This window comes from Poromitra crassiceps (genome assembly GCF_964638095.1).
Source record: "Poromitra crassiceps genome assembly, chromosome: 15".
In the NCBI taxonomy this organism is placed as follows: domain Eukaryota; kingdom Metazoa; phylum Chordata; class Actinopteri; order Beryciformes; family Melamphaidae; genus Poromitra; species Poromitra crassiceps.
In genome coordinates this window covers 2,601,996-2,618,656 of record NC_139634.1, presented here as the reverse complement: position 1 = coordinate 2,618,656, position 16,661 = coordinate 2,601,996, and the positions used below count along the sequence as shown (strand labels likewise).

The 16,661-nt window shown below is 44.5% G+C and overlaps 1 protein-coding gene across 1 annotated transcript in view; it reads right to left on the bottom strand.

The window, feature by feature from the left end:
* The window catches only part of fbxo38 (F-box protein 38), a gene marked incomplete at its 5' end in the record, with an annotated part of 165,926 nt that overhangs the window by 15,023 nt on the left and 134,242 nt on the right, over positions 1–16,661 (bottom strand). The window contains 2 exons of the mRNA XM_083652523.1: positions 4,827–4,993; positions 10,330–10,432. Of these exons, the coding sequence (XP_083508649.1) occupies positions 4,827–4,993; positions 10,330–10,432 (270 nt within the window). The remainder of the gene's footprint in view (positions 1–4,826; positions 4,994–10,329; positions 10,433–16,661) is intronic.

The following is a 16,661-nucleotide window of genomic DNA, read 5'->3' as shown; positions in this document are numbered from 1 at the left end:
CTCATTCTGACACGTTACACCTCATTCTGACACGTTACACCTCATTCTGACACGTTACACCTCATTCTGACACGTTACACCTCATTCTGACACGTTACACCTCATTCTGACGCGTTACGCCTCATTCTGGACATGGAAGGGAACAGATGTTGCTTGAGGCGGCTTTGAGGGCGGCTGTTATGGTTTATTTTTTCTGTATGCGCACATCCACAGAGAATCACATCCAGAACCTTAACAAGCCTTAATGACTTGCAGCTGGCGGGGGCGAAGTTTCTGCAGGCAGAGGCAGAGGATTTCTCCATGTGGAAAACATATAGACAAGGTAAACACTGCCCATCTGCTTATATTAACGAGATTATAATGATACAAAGTGGGTTGATAATCGGCAAAGCCTCCCTTTAAAGTTTTAATCGATAAGATTTCATCTAGATAAGTGTCAAGTCACATCTATCTATGTGAGTTAACACAATGATGATTGATTGATGCCTTTGCATTTTCAGTATTGCAGCATTTATGAACTTGGTGTCTGTGGTGACACAGGGAGGGCGGAGCTAACACAATAGGCTCACTCTGTAGGTTACTGTAAGTTCCTGACAACTCTTGTGTGAAGCAGAATAACATGTTTACAGCCTGGTTCAAAAAAGTAGTTGTTGTAGTTGTTGGTTTCTAGAGCTAATTTCACCTTTCATAACACGGGGGGTGAATTTTTATAAAACTCATCCATTTAGAGTAAAATAACCAAACTTTTTTTCTGGGGACCCACTTTTTAAAAATGACAAACCACCGTGACCCAATTCTCAATGTACAGTAGGTCCCAAATTTGTGGATAAATGAAACAATTTTGACTACCATTTCCACATCACCTTATATGACCTTGAATAGGTAAACCAGCCATTTCGAAGAGATATATGTTTGATCATAACCTTGTTTTGTGCACATGTTATTGACATATACACGTCAAATACTTTATATATGAGACCAAATAAATGCATTTAGGCGTAGTTAAGTTATTTCCTCTCAGTAAAACAATATGCACATTTTAAATAAAAAGACAAATGTATTTGGTGACCCAAATAAAACCTCCTGCAACCCACCTGTGGGTTCCGACCCAGACTTTGGGAAACATTGAAATAGACGACCGAAAAGAATACTGTAATACTGTTTTTTGTGCCACCGCCTACTCCCACCCAGGGACTATAGATGCAAATTGGCTGTTAGCTATTTCTGGTGCAATATATTGTGCATTGTCACTGTCAAATAAACAATAAAGATAAAGACTATGGGCCCTATCTTCCCAAAAGTGGTAATTTAGCATTTGCGCTCATTTAACGCCATGGACAATGCAAATTGGGGGGCGGGCACAAGCGCATGCCTGTTATAATTGTACTGGGCATAGGCATACCACATGCCAAAGCAGGCGTTTCAGTGCTAAAATGTGGGGATAGATGGCATTATCCTATCGTCAGCAGCGCGCAATTACTTTGCACTAAGAGCTTTGAAAACCACTTTTTAGGCGCAAAAACACTGCTGCGCTTGATCGCGCACCATAATCTCTGCGCTGCGCAGAAACGTCATTACGCAAGGACGTTCCACGCCAGGACTTCAAATTGTGCTGCTAAAATTGGATAACCAGCAGATTATTCAGCGAGGCAATCAACTATAATTTACTGAGAAACTTTTATCACATCGCAAGGAGGGGTTATCAGAATCAGAATTAGAATCAGAAAGACTTTAATGATCCCCGGGGGGAAATTGGGACAAGTTACAGTTGCTCGCACTCAGGCATGAAATGTCCACATAACACAACATAGCATAACACAATATCACACAGTATCTCCCTAAACGTAAAACAGTCAATACAATAAAATGCAATAGAATAAAATAAAATAAAATAGAATGTACAGTATGTGTGAAATTGCAGTTATTGCACACTGGAATTAAATTAAATCAACTATGGGTAAATGAATTGAGAAAACTTGTACATTGTAGCCTACTTGCAATACGCTATTCACCGTCACCTGCTATAACCCGGAGGGTCGTTGGCATCACAGCCGATCTGGCACAAGCCTCGGCACGAGTCGAGTTTTAATTGAGTCCACTGTAAATCCTCCAATCTTTTCTCTTGTCTCCGCCGTTTACCCGCTGCAAACACGTTTCTATTGTCCCACCCCAGTCAACAAAATAGGGTTGTGGCGATTGGCGATCGGATCGTATATTGCCGACTCAATGGCTCAATGACGACTGATTTTCCCTAGGCGATCTCGATCAGCCCCGCCCCCCCGCGTGTGGCTGCTGCCTGACCTGTGACACAGCGGTGTGACTGAGTGTGTGTTCTTCAGACTATTAGTGAATAAATGCTAGTACTACTGTTTATTTAAACATGCTTCTGATGTCTGCAATGAGCCTTGTTATTAAAATATTTAATGACAAATCTGTTGTCATTGTCGTCCTTTGATCCGTCTCATCTCGGGGTTTTTTTCATTCTCCACATGCCGCGCCGCCTGGCATGCAAAACTAGGCTACTCTGTGCTCAGCTCCATAGGAGTAACGTTATGTAAACGTAGGCAGGCACAATGACGATGAATAAAACTTTGTCATACCGTAGTTTTGCGCCGCTGACCGTCAGAGGCTGTAATTAATCTTCCTACCTGTCATGAGGGAGGATGAAAAAACAATCCAGTCTGTCCAAACTTTTTACCAATCTAATCTCAGTATGAGATGCAGGGAAGTGTAGCCGATATGTTTAGAAGATCTTGCTATAGTGTGTAGAGTTATATTTGACATGCTTGCTATATTTAAACTGCTGTGAGATTTGTTTGTGGAGATTGATCCGCGGAGATGCGGAGGAAAAAGAAAAAAGAGACAAGCTAAAAAGCGAATAAAAAACGACAAGCAGGCTTGTGAATCACAAACAGGCTAGTGATTAGATATTATTAACGAGGCTCATTGCGGACATCAAAAACATGTTTAAATATAGCCTACAGTAGGCTAGTAGCATTTATTCACTGACAAATAGTCTGGACAAGTTCAACACACACTCACAGCTGCGTCACACATCTCTCTGCTCTTTCTGCTGCCCATCAGTGTCCACCGCGCACACGCCCGCCCGCACACACACACACACACACACACACACACACACACACACACACACACTGTCTGACCACGGGAAGGAGGGGGGGGGTTGAGAGGGCAATGACATCGTGCATTGGCGATGTCAAAGGGTGGCAATTGGACGATCTGACTGTGGTCAAGATCGCGCAACACTACAACAAAATAACCCGAATTGCATCAAAACTCAGATGTTTTTAAGGTATATGATGTGATGGTGTCGTTATGAGATAGGGATAATATATACAGTCAATAGGCCTACACCTATCCAAATTAAGCATGGGGAGAAGTATTAAGTAGTAAGGAGTAGTAAGTAGCATGCCTCACGCAAATAGTATTACATGGACTGCGAGACGGGAATCTGATTGATGTAACGCCCAGGCATTGCCAGGCGAGACCCGTGAATAATTCTGGTGGTTAACACCACCCAAATCCCGTTTGTGCCGTGCATAAATGATTTGGCACGCCTCTAATCTGCACTTGCCCGTTGTTGTGATCGATTATGCTCCCCGCGAGTATGACATCCTCCTCACAAGATGTTGGGGCTGTTTTAACTTAAAAACAGGGAGGTCACGTCTACCCAAACAATTATATCATTTTTAAACAGTTATGTTTCTGTATAAATCATTACAATTATGCTCCCGTGAGGTGGGGATGCTTTTTTTTGCTGCTGGGCGGGGGTGCAAAATTCGGCATACCACCTGGACAAATGTGCAAGGCGGACTGTTATCTTGCCTGCATTAAGGCACGCGCAAACAGGTGCGCAAGCGCTAATAGGGGATATCGCCTGTACGAAGATAGGGCCCTATGTTTTGGGCGTGATTGACAGGTCACATGTCCAGTGATCGTGCAGCTCGCCGATCACGAACCATTAGCAAGCGGAGCTGCGGCTCTGTGCGAAACCCCTGGTTTCGCTGTGGGACAACCAAGATGCTTCAAAACAGGAGATCAAACCAATAGGTGACATCACACACTCTTTATACGGTCTATTCTCGAGGCTTTACCTGGGCCAGTGTAGATAGCAGCATATCACTAACCTGCTGCATGTGTAGATAGCAGCATATCACTAACCTGCTGCATGTGTAGATAGCAGCATATCACTAACCTGCTGCATGTGTAGATAGCAGCATATCACTAACCTGCTGCATGTGTAGATAGCAGCATCTCAGATTCATTATCATCTTACACCATCCCGTGTGTTTTCACGCACGCCCCGCGTCCACAAAATTGTACACTTGTGGGAGGGCTCGATGTTTGTTCCTTGCTGCACCTGATTGGATGAACAACGCATTGCCCATTGTGGGCTGTCTTCCACGGTTTGAAGCGTAGAAAAAACATGGCGGCCAATTCTAAACTTTCTCTTCCTATTCACCTTATGTAGCCACGCCCATTTGACCCGGTTGTGTGGCCGTATCAAAACTTCCGGCTAAAAATAAAATAAAATAAAATGGATGGCTTCTCCAATATCATCGAACTCTGAATTAACTAATAATTTAGCCAATTGTATGTAACATACCAAATAAAAGCAAACGGCAATGTCTAAGAATGCAACGCCATGTAACTGGCTCGTTAAGTCTCGCAAGGCGTTCCTCAGATATTGCGTTAACGAACGTGGGACGGACATACGGGCGGACGTACGTACATACGTACGTACAGACAACCCAAAACCATAATGCCTATCGCCAGCGGAGGCATAATAAAGTGAAATCACTAACCTGGTGCATGGGCCTCATGTAGATGATACGGTTTCTCTCTGGAGGCATGCTGAGGATCTGGTGAAGGACCTGCTCCATGTCCAGCTTCTTACACTGGGCATAGTCAAACCTATTGACTATGGAAGCATTCTCCACTCTCAGCTGCTTCAACACTCTGCACCGAGTGGCTGCAAAGAGAGACAGTAGATATAGTAAAATGTAACAACATAAAATACAGTCATATGTACAGTATATGTATATCAGGTCATGATATATGCTCATATCACAGCTAAGGTCATGCTTCAAACACCTTTAGCTGTGATATAATGAGCATATATCACAACATGTATATAAAATAGTCCCTCTTGGGGACCTGCACATAGAGCGAGGCAGTTGCTGTGCAAGATAATGTTTATGTTACATACAGTGTTGGGCAGTAGCGAAGCTACCTAGCTTAACTACATTTCTCAGTAGCTTGGTGGTAGGTTCACTACTTTTGAACCCAGTAGCTAAGCTATTTATAGACCCAAGTAGCTTGTAGCTTCCCGCAAAAGCTACAAGCTACTCACCAGAGAAAATCCACGAGCAAAGCACGCAGTGGAGATTTCTGTTGCGGTTTGGATTAAACAGGAGGAGACATTGCATATGTCAAGTGTGCCTGTATAGCCAATAAAGCACTTCCAGTTCCATTATGACAGACAACAAGTGTTGTTGTCTCATCCTTGCTTTTTAGCATCCTTGCCTCTCTTGCAGCAAGACCCGGCACTACTCTGCCTCTGATTGGGTTGGGTTTAGGCAATGAAGACTGACGATTGGTTAAGGGAAGGGCAAAATATGTCATGTGCTGATGAAGTCACATCAGCAACAAACTTTGAAAGATGGCAGAGCCAGAGGGAGCCACTGGCAGTGATGTTCAGAAGATTCAGAAGATGTTCAGGTTTTATTGTCTGTTTTTGAATATTGTGCCAGTGAGAGTTTCAGTGTCTTTTATAATATAATAAACAATCAAAATGAGATTTTTTTTTTGCCTGCCTATTTGTTTGGTGGAAAGTTGTTCTTTGACATGAAGTTGATTCAATGTGAGAAAAAAGTAGCTTTGATGTAGCAAGCTGCTTTTGCCATGTTGCTCGTAGCTTAGCTTGCTACATTTCTCTGGGGATAGCTTCAATGTAGTTTAGCTATATTTAATCGAGAGTAACTGATAGCTTAGCTTACTACATTTTCCAAGTAGTTTGCCCATCACTGATTACATAGGTTACAGCAGCTAACTAGCAGCTAGCAACACAGGCTATCTCCGGTTTAGCTAGTACATTTAGTAGTTGTAAAACACTCATCTGACAAAACAGAGCAACGGATTTCAGAACAAATTTTAGCGTTGCATAAAACATGACATGTTAACACGTTCACTGCCAATGACGTGTTAATACGTCAAAAAAAATCCAACGGTTGACTGCCAATGACGTGTTAATACGTCAAAAAAAAAATATATTTTTTTTTGACCGTGGGATGTGCATCTAACCCTTTTACATCTCTTATATAAATATTGGAGCCACCGAACGTGTACAACCCATTCCACCGACCCACTAAGTGGCGACAGTGCTCTCCCAGACTAGAAAAAGCAGAGCCAAAACTGCAGGGGAACGCGCGATGAAACCATTCTCATACTGTAGAATGGATTGGCGAAAACGCTTTCGCTTTCGCGCTGATTGCTGGCGGTGAGGGATTGCAAATTTGCATAATAGATTACGGGTGGAACACACTTTGAAACACGCAGCATAAATAAGACCAGAATCGCAAAAGCTTCATCAAAGCTCTCAACCGAAACTCCAAGAAACGGGCGAGCCCATCCAGACTTGCCCAGCGGCCGCCAGCAGACAGGAGCAGCAGCAAAGCAGTGAGCCTGGTGACGCGAGGTTACAGCAGCAACAGAAACGAGCTTGTGACACGCCCGCTGCAGCCAAGAAGAACACACACGGAGGGAGGAGTTTGAAGGAGAGGGGTGTTTCCTGCTGTTATGGAGGAAATTACTGTTCAAAACTATTGTTTAGATGTCTGACGTCTTACTGATGCCAAAAATGAATGGTTAAAGTGACTGTTCTATCGAATTTCACAAAAAGCTATTTATCTCAGCTTAAATTTTCAGACGCTGAAACCATGCTGTATTCAAGTGCTAATGCCTACATAACTACTAACTCTACAAACTAACTCTTTTAGACAGAGAAAGCACACATTCTATTAGTTCTTTTTAGATATTTTGTGTTCACAAAATCTTAGCAGAAAATAATCCTCAGGTCTTGAAAGATGAGCCAGAATCCTCAAAAAACCCCTCTGGCAGAAGCTACCTACAGTAAAAAAAAAAACAGCTGGCAGTGAATGTGTTAACAAGCGCATGTTTCAGTCTAGGAATGTCAGTTTTCAGTTAATTTTACTTTAGATCAGGGGTCTCAAACTCACGGCCCCTAAAACGATTTCATACGGCCCGCCACTTGATATGAAGTTATAGTGAAATCAGGCCCGCACCTCCGCTTGTTGTAAAACACAGAGCATGCTTTTAAACTATTTGTGCTGGGAACTGTCAGCAGTATCTGGCAACACGGCTTCACACTCCAGGCCAGCGGGATCATCACTGCATGTAAAATCCACCTCATTTGCAGGTGATTGGGCTCACCTGAGTGAAAAACATTTGCACGATAAAATGTTGTCTTTTGTTGAGAAGTGAACATGTCGCTGTCAAAAGGCAAAAGAAAGGTTGATGACGAGCACAGACAGTCTTTCTGATTCTGATTCTGGAGAAGTGGGAGAGTGATTGTTTTTTCGTCGAGTTCAAAGGGAATGCCGCCTGCCTCATTTGCAAAGAGAAAATCGCCGTACTAAAAGAATATAACCTGAAGCGACATTATTCAACTAAACATGTAGAGCAGTAGCAAAGTACCGGGGAGATGAGAGGGACAAACGTGCTGCACAGCTAAAGAAAGAGCTGTCAATACAACAACATCTCTTCCAGAAGGGCAGAAAGGAGGCTGGTGCAGCAGTTGAAGCAAGTTACGTGGTGAGTGAGATGATCGGCAAAGCGGGGAAGCTGTTTACTAAAGGCACATTTCTAAAAGACTGCATGCTGCAGGTTGCAAATATCGTCTGTCCAGAGAAAAAGTCACTTCAGCAACATCAGCCTTTCAGCCAACACAGTGGCAGAGCGGATTACTGAGCTGTCAGGTGACATTTAAAGAGATACTCAACAGATTCAAACAGATTTAGTCAGTTTTTCAAAAAAGGGCGGGGAGTTTTCAGGCTTTTGAATCCGCCCACTCCACATTTGGATAGGATGAACTTTTGTGGGGCGGGCAAATTTCAGAGCCAATGGCAGAGCTCTGTGCAGTTCCTGCTCGCGCATGTGTAGTTTCAGTTAAAGCCAGCTAGCGCTGTGAATGGATCTGCTGCTGATGTTCCTGTCCAAACCTCGCGTCACCAGGCTCTCTCAGTCCAAACACTAGCATACCGTCTTACTTTGTCGAACCAAACGGTTCAGAGAGACCATAGAACATTTCACTCCGACCAAAAAAAACAAAACATCAAAAAAATATTTTCTTTAAACACGCATTTTTTATGTTTTGGTCCCAGTGAGATGTTATGCGATCTCCCCTGTTTCTAAATATATCTGTACCGTTTGGTTTGAACCAGTAAAACTTTTTATAAGCATTTTACGAAATGTGTATGGGAAAATAAATGGCAGATGAAAATCTCTGGTTCAGTGCTGAAGCAGGAAAAGCCTTCAGCCACTCTGCCCCCCGTCTCTGGAACTCCCTCCCACAGGACATCCGAAACATTGACTCTCTCTCAACTTCAAATCCAGTCTGAAAACTGGCCTATTCTGTGTGACAATTATTTTACCTAATTGTTGTTTTTAATTTATATCTTGAATTATTGTTGATTGTCTTTCCCCCCCCCCCATTAGTGCTCATTTGATTTCTCAATCCTGGTTGCTACTCCATCCTCTGCCGATCTGGGGAGAGCCGAGACTGGCTCCATGCTTCCTCCGAGACATGGGCAGTCAGTCAGCCGCTTCTTTTCACCTGACAGAGGAAGCTTCACTGGTAGGACATAGCACGTGGGAGGTTCACGCTATTCCAACCAGTTCCCCTCCCTCTGAACAGGCGCCCTTAACGACCAGAGGAGGAACCACATTAGCAACCAGGATATTGCATGTTTTTGTGAAGGGGGTTCCTATATGAAGGAAACCCCCGGGAGGCACGGGGAGAACATGCAAACTCCACACAGAAAGGCCCTTTTGCCGACCCCACCCGGGCGGTGGGCACTCGAGGACATGCGGACGGGCACGCATTCCTTCAGCGTTCACCTCGTCCCCAGGTGGGAATCGAACCCACGACCTTCGAGCTGTGAGGCGATTGTTGATTGTCTTGTAACTTGCTGCTTGTGTAAGGTGTCCTTGAGTGTTTTGAAAGGCGCCCATAAATAAAATGCATTATTATTATTATTATTATTAACGCTTCCGGAGGTCCTTTGTCCCCACAGCCATCAGACTGTACAACTCTGCCAGTGGCAGGGCCTCATGTCCTGACTGGACTCTGGTGCAATTAATTACACTACATGCGTGGACTCTGTGCAATAACGGGAGCTGGAACTAGTGACATTTTTTCATATTTTTTTTACTACACTACTGGACCTTTTATTATTATTTTTATTTGCACTTTTTTTTACCAGATCAATTATTTGTAACTATTTTTCTCTAAAAAGTTTTTTTTAGTTTTTAAGTACCTCATTTTAAGATAATCTTGGTTTTTTAACCCCTGTGTATACTTTATTCCTCTCTTCTAATGTGTCTTGCCATTTTAATCTGTGTTTTTATATGTTTATATCAGACTGTATGAGCTGCTGGACACCCGAATTTCCCCAAGGGGATCAATAAAGTATCCATCTATCCATCTACCGTAAATTCCGGACTATAAGCCGCACCGGTGTATAAGCCGCACCTTCAAAGTTGACTATTTTTTTCTTATATAAGCCGCACCGGACTATAAGCCGCGGGTGTTTTAATGGTATTTTTTTTTTTTTTTTTGTGTTTTAATGTTTAATTACCATATGTAATGCTCCCATTTATTAACATTTCAACAAAACAACATAACACAACACCACCTGTGTTGTTATTTACAGTGCACACAGTGTCATACAGTGTCATACAGTGTCATACAGTGTGGTGAAAAGAGGGCAAGAGAGGAAATTAAAACAGAAGTGGCTTTATAGTTAGAAAGAGTGCTAAAAAAGAGAGATTTTTTTTTTTTTTTTTTTTTTTTTGGAAAAAATCCATAGATAAGCCGCACCGTTATATAAGCCGCAGGGGCCAAAAAAGCCCAAAAAACGGGAAAAAATATATCGGCTTATAGTCCGGAATTTACGGTATCTATGTATCTATATATATATCTATATATATAGATATATATCTATATATATCTATATATATATATATCGCACATGGTCACACACACACACACACACACACACACCCTACCATGAACAAACATCATCTTCGGGCAGTCTTTGAGCACCAAGTCTGTAATTCCACAGTTGGTCAGAGTGACGCCCACCAGGTTCTTACTCTTCAGAGACAAAACCTGCAGAGAGAGAGAGAGAGAGACTATGAAATTCCACTCAGACAAAATCTAAAGAAAATACTAGAAATCTCGATTCCTAGGCCCACCTGATATGCGGGCTTGCTATCGCCCGCCCTGCAGCTCGCCCGCTGCGTGGACTTGCATACTCTATTGGGCATGCGCAGCGCACAATTGCTCAACTTCGCATCAGTGATGGCATCACTGACCACATCACAATTGCTCGTGTGACCATCACTGATCACATCATAGAGTGCTGCCGAGAGGGGGAGATATAGATAGGAGATTATGCCAAAGAGAGCTTTTCTGGATTGATACTTTAAATGCTTTAGAACCCACTGGTCTTAATGAAGATTTTGATATGAGTGTTATGCTGTAGATCAGGATGTTCTCTGCTCTTGTCTGTTCGCTCTTCTTTTCTGTGTAGAGCAGGTCTATGACAATGACGGCTGCAGCCTGAAAACCTCCCACAGCTCCCTGCTCTATTTTTGATCTTACTTTGATAAAAATTTGAAGGTATTTCTTATACCTGTGATATTTGTTTTTGTGGTACTTTACTGTAATATGCTTTGTGATTGTTTTTCTGTTTTTCTGTATTCTTTGTGTCACCCTTTTTTTTCAGATAGTTTGGTAGGTCCCTTCAGTAGGACTCACAGCCTACACCTGGAAAACTACAATCCCCAGAAGGTGTTGCTTCTAGCTGAGTGTGCACAGGTGTTCTGCATACTGCTGATGATTAGATCAGGAGTGACATGTTCTTAGCCTGCCTGTCATTAGCCGCTTTCACACCGGCCTTGAAAGCCGCAAAATGCATGGAAAATAGGATCCGCGCCTCGAATGTGAAAGTTGTGAACGCGGGTTGGTGGCTAATTGTTGTACGCCTTTCGTTCCGCCAGTCGACCTAGTCACAGCGCCGGGTTACCAGGCAACCCGCCTTCACTTGAAAGCGTAGGAGAGCAGCAAGCCGGAATGGTGCGATAAAAAAATAAAAAAATTACAGGGGAAATCACCTCATGCAGCAAGAAAGTGCATGAGTGAAAGTAAAAAAAGTAGCCTATACAATCATGACTGCAGGGTCAAACGATGTTGACATTAGTAGGTAAAATTAACGGATATAATAATAAGCTTTAGAGGACTATAGCTGTCTGTGGCGAGTTCGTCTGAGGATATTCCCTCTGGAAAACAGCTCTGTGCATTCCCTTACAAAAACAAGAACTACTTATACTAACTATATTTATACTACTTATAGTAGTCATGTGCATTTATAGTTGTAATGTTCTCGTGCAGAGCGTCGAAACTCTGACTAAACACTCAGTTAAACCAGAGTCAATGAAGACAGAGCCGTAAGTAAGTTTGACCGTTTACTTGTCACTCTTCTTGATTAACACGTTGTATGGTGAAAACTGTAAATAAAAACAATACAAAAAACATTCAGTGTCCGTGTTTTACATTGTACATTGTTATCTTGCATTGTAGATAGCATTCAACATGCCACTGGCATTAGCATTAGCCATACCCAACTGTAAACAAACAGTTTCTAAACAACTTAACAAACGTCACTTTTGACTAAATAATTGAAAATATATCATGTCCAACATGTTTAAAGTCGATAAATGAACTTACGACATTGCTTCACGATGCCTGATGTAGGATGCAAGCGGTTTGTGTCAGATTGTGTTCAGAGCATTCTTTTTCTCTCTACAGGACCATGTGGAGCTCAACAGGAAGAGACTAAACAGGAAGTGATGTCATGCTTTACAAAAATAAAATGCGATTTCAAACTAAAATAGATCTCCCAAAATAGTTCTCAACTGTAAAGTATTTTAATTATTCACTTCTCATTTTCAACTAAAAATTATTATAATTATTTAAAGATGAAGTTAGTAAAAATTAAACAAATGCCTTCAAGGCAACACACTCCCCGCCTGACCTATGTGAGGTCACTAGAACTTGTGCAAATCCAGAACATTAGTCTCTAGATCAGTCTTTGGGCAGAAGTAGAACAACTTCTACAATTGGTCTAAGAAAGGTTCTCACACTGCCTTGGTCGGTGGTCTTCACCTCAACCTTTCTTACAAGTCCATCCTTTCCAGGGAATGTGGCGGTGATCCTGGCCATGGGCCAGCAGTTGCGGGCGGTCTGCTTGTCCCTGAGCAGAACTAGATCCCCAACTTGAAGGTTTCTGTGAGGCACTGTCCACTTCTGTCTCTGCTGCAAGGAAGGTAAGTATTCACGGCTCCAGCGGGTCCAGAACTGGTTTGCAAGGGCCTGAACTTGTCTCCATTGCTTTGTGTACAGGTCTTTGTCCGAGAATTCCCCGGGTGGAGGTGGAACTCCTGACTTCTGCGTAAGGAGCATTGAGGGTGAGAGTATGAAGGGTTTTTCCGGGTCTGCAGACACAGGTAGGAGTGGTCGTGCATTTATAATGGCTGTGACCTCTGCCATTAGTGTGCAAAGCACTTCATGGGTTAGGCGAGTGTTGTGCTGTAGAAACATTGAATCAAGGATTCTTCGGGCAATACCGATCATGCGTTCCCAAGAGCCTCCCTGGTGAGAGGCGTGTGGCGGGTTAAACTCCCAGCTGCATCCCTGCTCGCTGAGGTATCTCTGTACCGTTTTGTCCATCCCAAGTTCCTTGCACGCTCCAATAAAGTTAGTACCGCAATCGGATCGGAGCTGTGTCGCAGGGCCTCTGAGTGCGAAGAAGCGCCTGAGAGCGTTTATGCAGCTGGAGGAGTCCATAGCCTCGATGACTTCGATATGCACAGCCCTCGAACTCATACAGGTGAACATGATGGCCCACCGTTTGCTGTTCGCCTGTCCTCCTCTTGTGCGTCTAGTTGTGACAAACCAGGGCCCAAACACATCAAGCCCCACATACGTAAATGGAGGGCAGGTTTTGAGACGTTCAGGTGGCAGGTCTGCCATGCGCTGTTCTTCCAGCTTCCCACGCAGCTTGCGGCAGGTTATGCATTTATGGAGTACTGAGTTGATCAGCGTCTTGCCTCCCAAGATCCACAATCCTGCTGCCCTGATCGCTCCTTCCGTCAGGTGACGACCTTGGTGTTTCACCTGCTCATGGTGATGTCGTGTGAGCAGTAGGGAGATGTGGCTATCCTTGGGTAGAAGTATTGGGTTCTTTTCTGCAGTTGCAAGTTCTGAATGCGTTAGTCGGCCTCCAACGCAGATGGAGTTGTCCTCCAAGATTGGACTGAGTTTCTGCAAGGGGCTGTTTTTGGATATTGCTTTGTTGGCTCGGAGGGCTGAAAGTTCTTTTGCAAAGGCTGCCTCTTGTGTTGCTTTGAGGATAACATTCTTTGCTTGTGCCAATTCGCCTGGAGTACGAGGTACGTCACATCTGTGCCAGCCTTTGCATTTGCTGTTGTGGTTTGAATGTTTGTAGGATCTTGCCATGTGGACGAGCAATGCTACTCCTCTTACCAGGGAAGCGAAGGTGGAGAAGCGTTGGAAGCGCTCAGAGGTAAGTATTGGTTCCAGGTGAGTAGCACAGGTGTGTACCTGTGGTCGAATTTCTGAGTCATTTCCAGGTTCAAGTAGCTCGAACGTCTCATGTGTACGTGTTTCCTCTGCAGGTGGCTGACGCAGGAAGGAGGGTCCAGTGAACCAAGAGGTCAGTGCCAAGCGGGATGCAGGTAAGGATCTTGACGCATGGTCTGCAGGGTTTTCTTCTGTACATACATAGTGCCATTGTTCAGACTTTGACGACTGTCGGATACGTTGAACTCTATTGTGGACGTATGTGTAGAATCGTTTTGATTCGTTACAAATATAGCCGAGCACTACTTTGCTGTCCGTGTAGAATTTCGTTCTTTCCAACTCAAGGTCCAGCTCATCCTGTAGGAGATCTGCCATCTCTACTGCCAAGACGGCAGCGCACAGCTCAAGCCTTGGGATGGTAGGCTCGGAGAGGGGTGCTAGCTTTGTTTTGCTCATAACGAATCCTACTTCGACTTGCCCATCTTCCTGAACTGTTTTCAGGTACGCCACAGCACCAATGGCCTTGGTTGAAGCATCTGCAAACACACACAATTCTGTGCGTGCTGCTTTAGTGAGTGAGGTTACTGTGTACGTACGTGGAACATGAAGCTGTTTTAGGTCTTGGAGCGAATCCCTCCAAGCCTCCCATCTACTCAGTTTGTCTTCCGGGAGGGGTGTGTCCCAGTCTGACTGTTCAGATGTAAGTTCCCTGAGGAGGGCTCTGCCCTGGATCGTGACGGGTGCCAGCAAACCCAGGGGATCAAAAACACTGTTGACAGTGGAGAGGACTCCACGTCGGGTGAATGGTTTGTTCATGGTAGATGCGGAGTAGGTGAATGTGTCGGATGTGATTTCCCACAGCAGACCCAAGCTCCGTTGTGTGGGTGCTGTTTCTCCACTCAGATCTAGGTCCTTGATTACTGGGGCACAATCTTCAGGTGGGAAAGCCTCTGTGACTGCTTGACAGTTTGACACGAACTTGTGCAAGCGGAGATTTGATTCAGCAAGTGAAGCCTGTGTTCGTTGGAGCAGGTCGATTGCTTCGGCTTCATCTGGTAGGGACACCAGGCCATCATCAACATAGAAGTGCCTCTCCACAAACTTGACAGTATCAGCACCATGCTCCTGTGCACCTTCCCTGATGGCTCTTCGCAGCCCATAGATGACCACAGCAGGAGATGGCCCGTTGCCAAAGACGTGGACCTTCATCCGGTATTCAATAACTTCCTTGTTGATGTCATTGTCCTTGTGCCATAAAAACCGGAGGAAGTTGCGATGGTCTTCACGCACCAAGAAACAATGGAACATCTGCTGGATGTCCGCCAGGATTGCAACTTTCTCTTTCCGGAAGCGTAGCAGGACACCCAGGAGGGAGTTATTGAGATCGGGGCCTGTGAGGAGCACGTCATTGAGTGAGACACCGGAGTGCTGGGCACTTGAATCAAAGACCACTCTGATTTGATTGGGTTTTTTCGGGTGGTAGACCCCAAACGTTGGGAGATACCAGCACTCCTCATTTTCTCTCAGTGGTGGCGCTATCTCGGCATGTCCGTTAGCAAAGATCTTCTCCATGAATACCACATACTGTTCCTGCATCTCCGGTTTTCTTTTCAGGGTTCGTTGCAGAGATGCAAACCGGGTGAGTACCTGCCCTTTGTTATTCGGCAACGGCTGGCGTGGTTCTCTGAACGGTAATGGAGCGACCCAACTGTTTGCGTCGTCTCTGTAGACGTTTGTGTCCATTATCTTTAAGAAGATGGTATCTTCCATTGATGGAGCAGGTTTGTTGTCATGCTCAGTCCGGTTGAAAACTGTCTGCCCTAGCATCCTCTCAGGTGCTTTGCCAGGCCTGTTAAAGCTCTGCGTCTCCTTGACATGGATGAAGCTTGTGCAGGGTTGAAAAATTGTATGGCGACCACTGTCCAGCACGTTGGTCTTGAACGTGTTGACTGTCAATGTCGGCTTATGTACATTGCCCAGGCACACCTCTCCAATTACTACCCAGCCCAGATCCAGACGTTGGGCAAAAGGGGCGTCATGTGGTCCGTTGACTTGCTGCCTGACCTTGTGTGCCCTTAGGACGTCTCTTCCGAGTAGCACGAGTATTTCTGCTTTCGGGTCCAGTTCTGGGATATGCTTGGCAATGTGATGGAGATGCGGCTGGTGTAGAACTGAGCTCGGTGTTGGAATCTCAGACCGATTGTCTGGTATCTCATGACACTCAATGAGTGGTGGGAGAGAGATGAGAACTTTGCCGTCCAGTGACTCAATCTGGAATCCCTCTGCCTTCTTACCACATGTTTCTACGATGCCAGAGCAAGTTTTGAGATGGTATGAGAATGGTTCGCTCTCTACACCGAACAGCTCGAAGAACTCTGGTCTTGCTAATGAGCGATTGCTCTGATCGTCCAGAATTACATAGGCTTTGATGGCCATGTCCATGGAACCCTTGGGGTATATCTTCGCGAGACAGATCTTTGAGCATGAACAGCTCCACTGACCAGGACCGCACACTTCTGTGCAGCTTGTTCTAACGACAGCCGTGTTAGAATGATCTTCTTCCTCCCCGCCGTTCCCTTGTGATGGTGGAGGAGCCTTGACAGTTTGAGGTAATGGGCCAGGATGCATGGCCGCATCATGATTGGTACTGTCACATTCAGTGCACTTTAGAGAGGACTTGCAGTCTTTGGCAAAGTGGGAGGTTGAAGAACAGCATTTGAAACATATTCCTCTC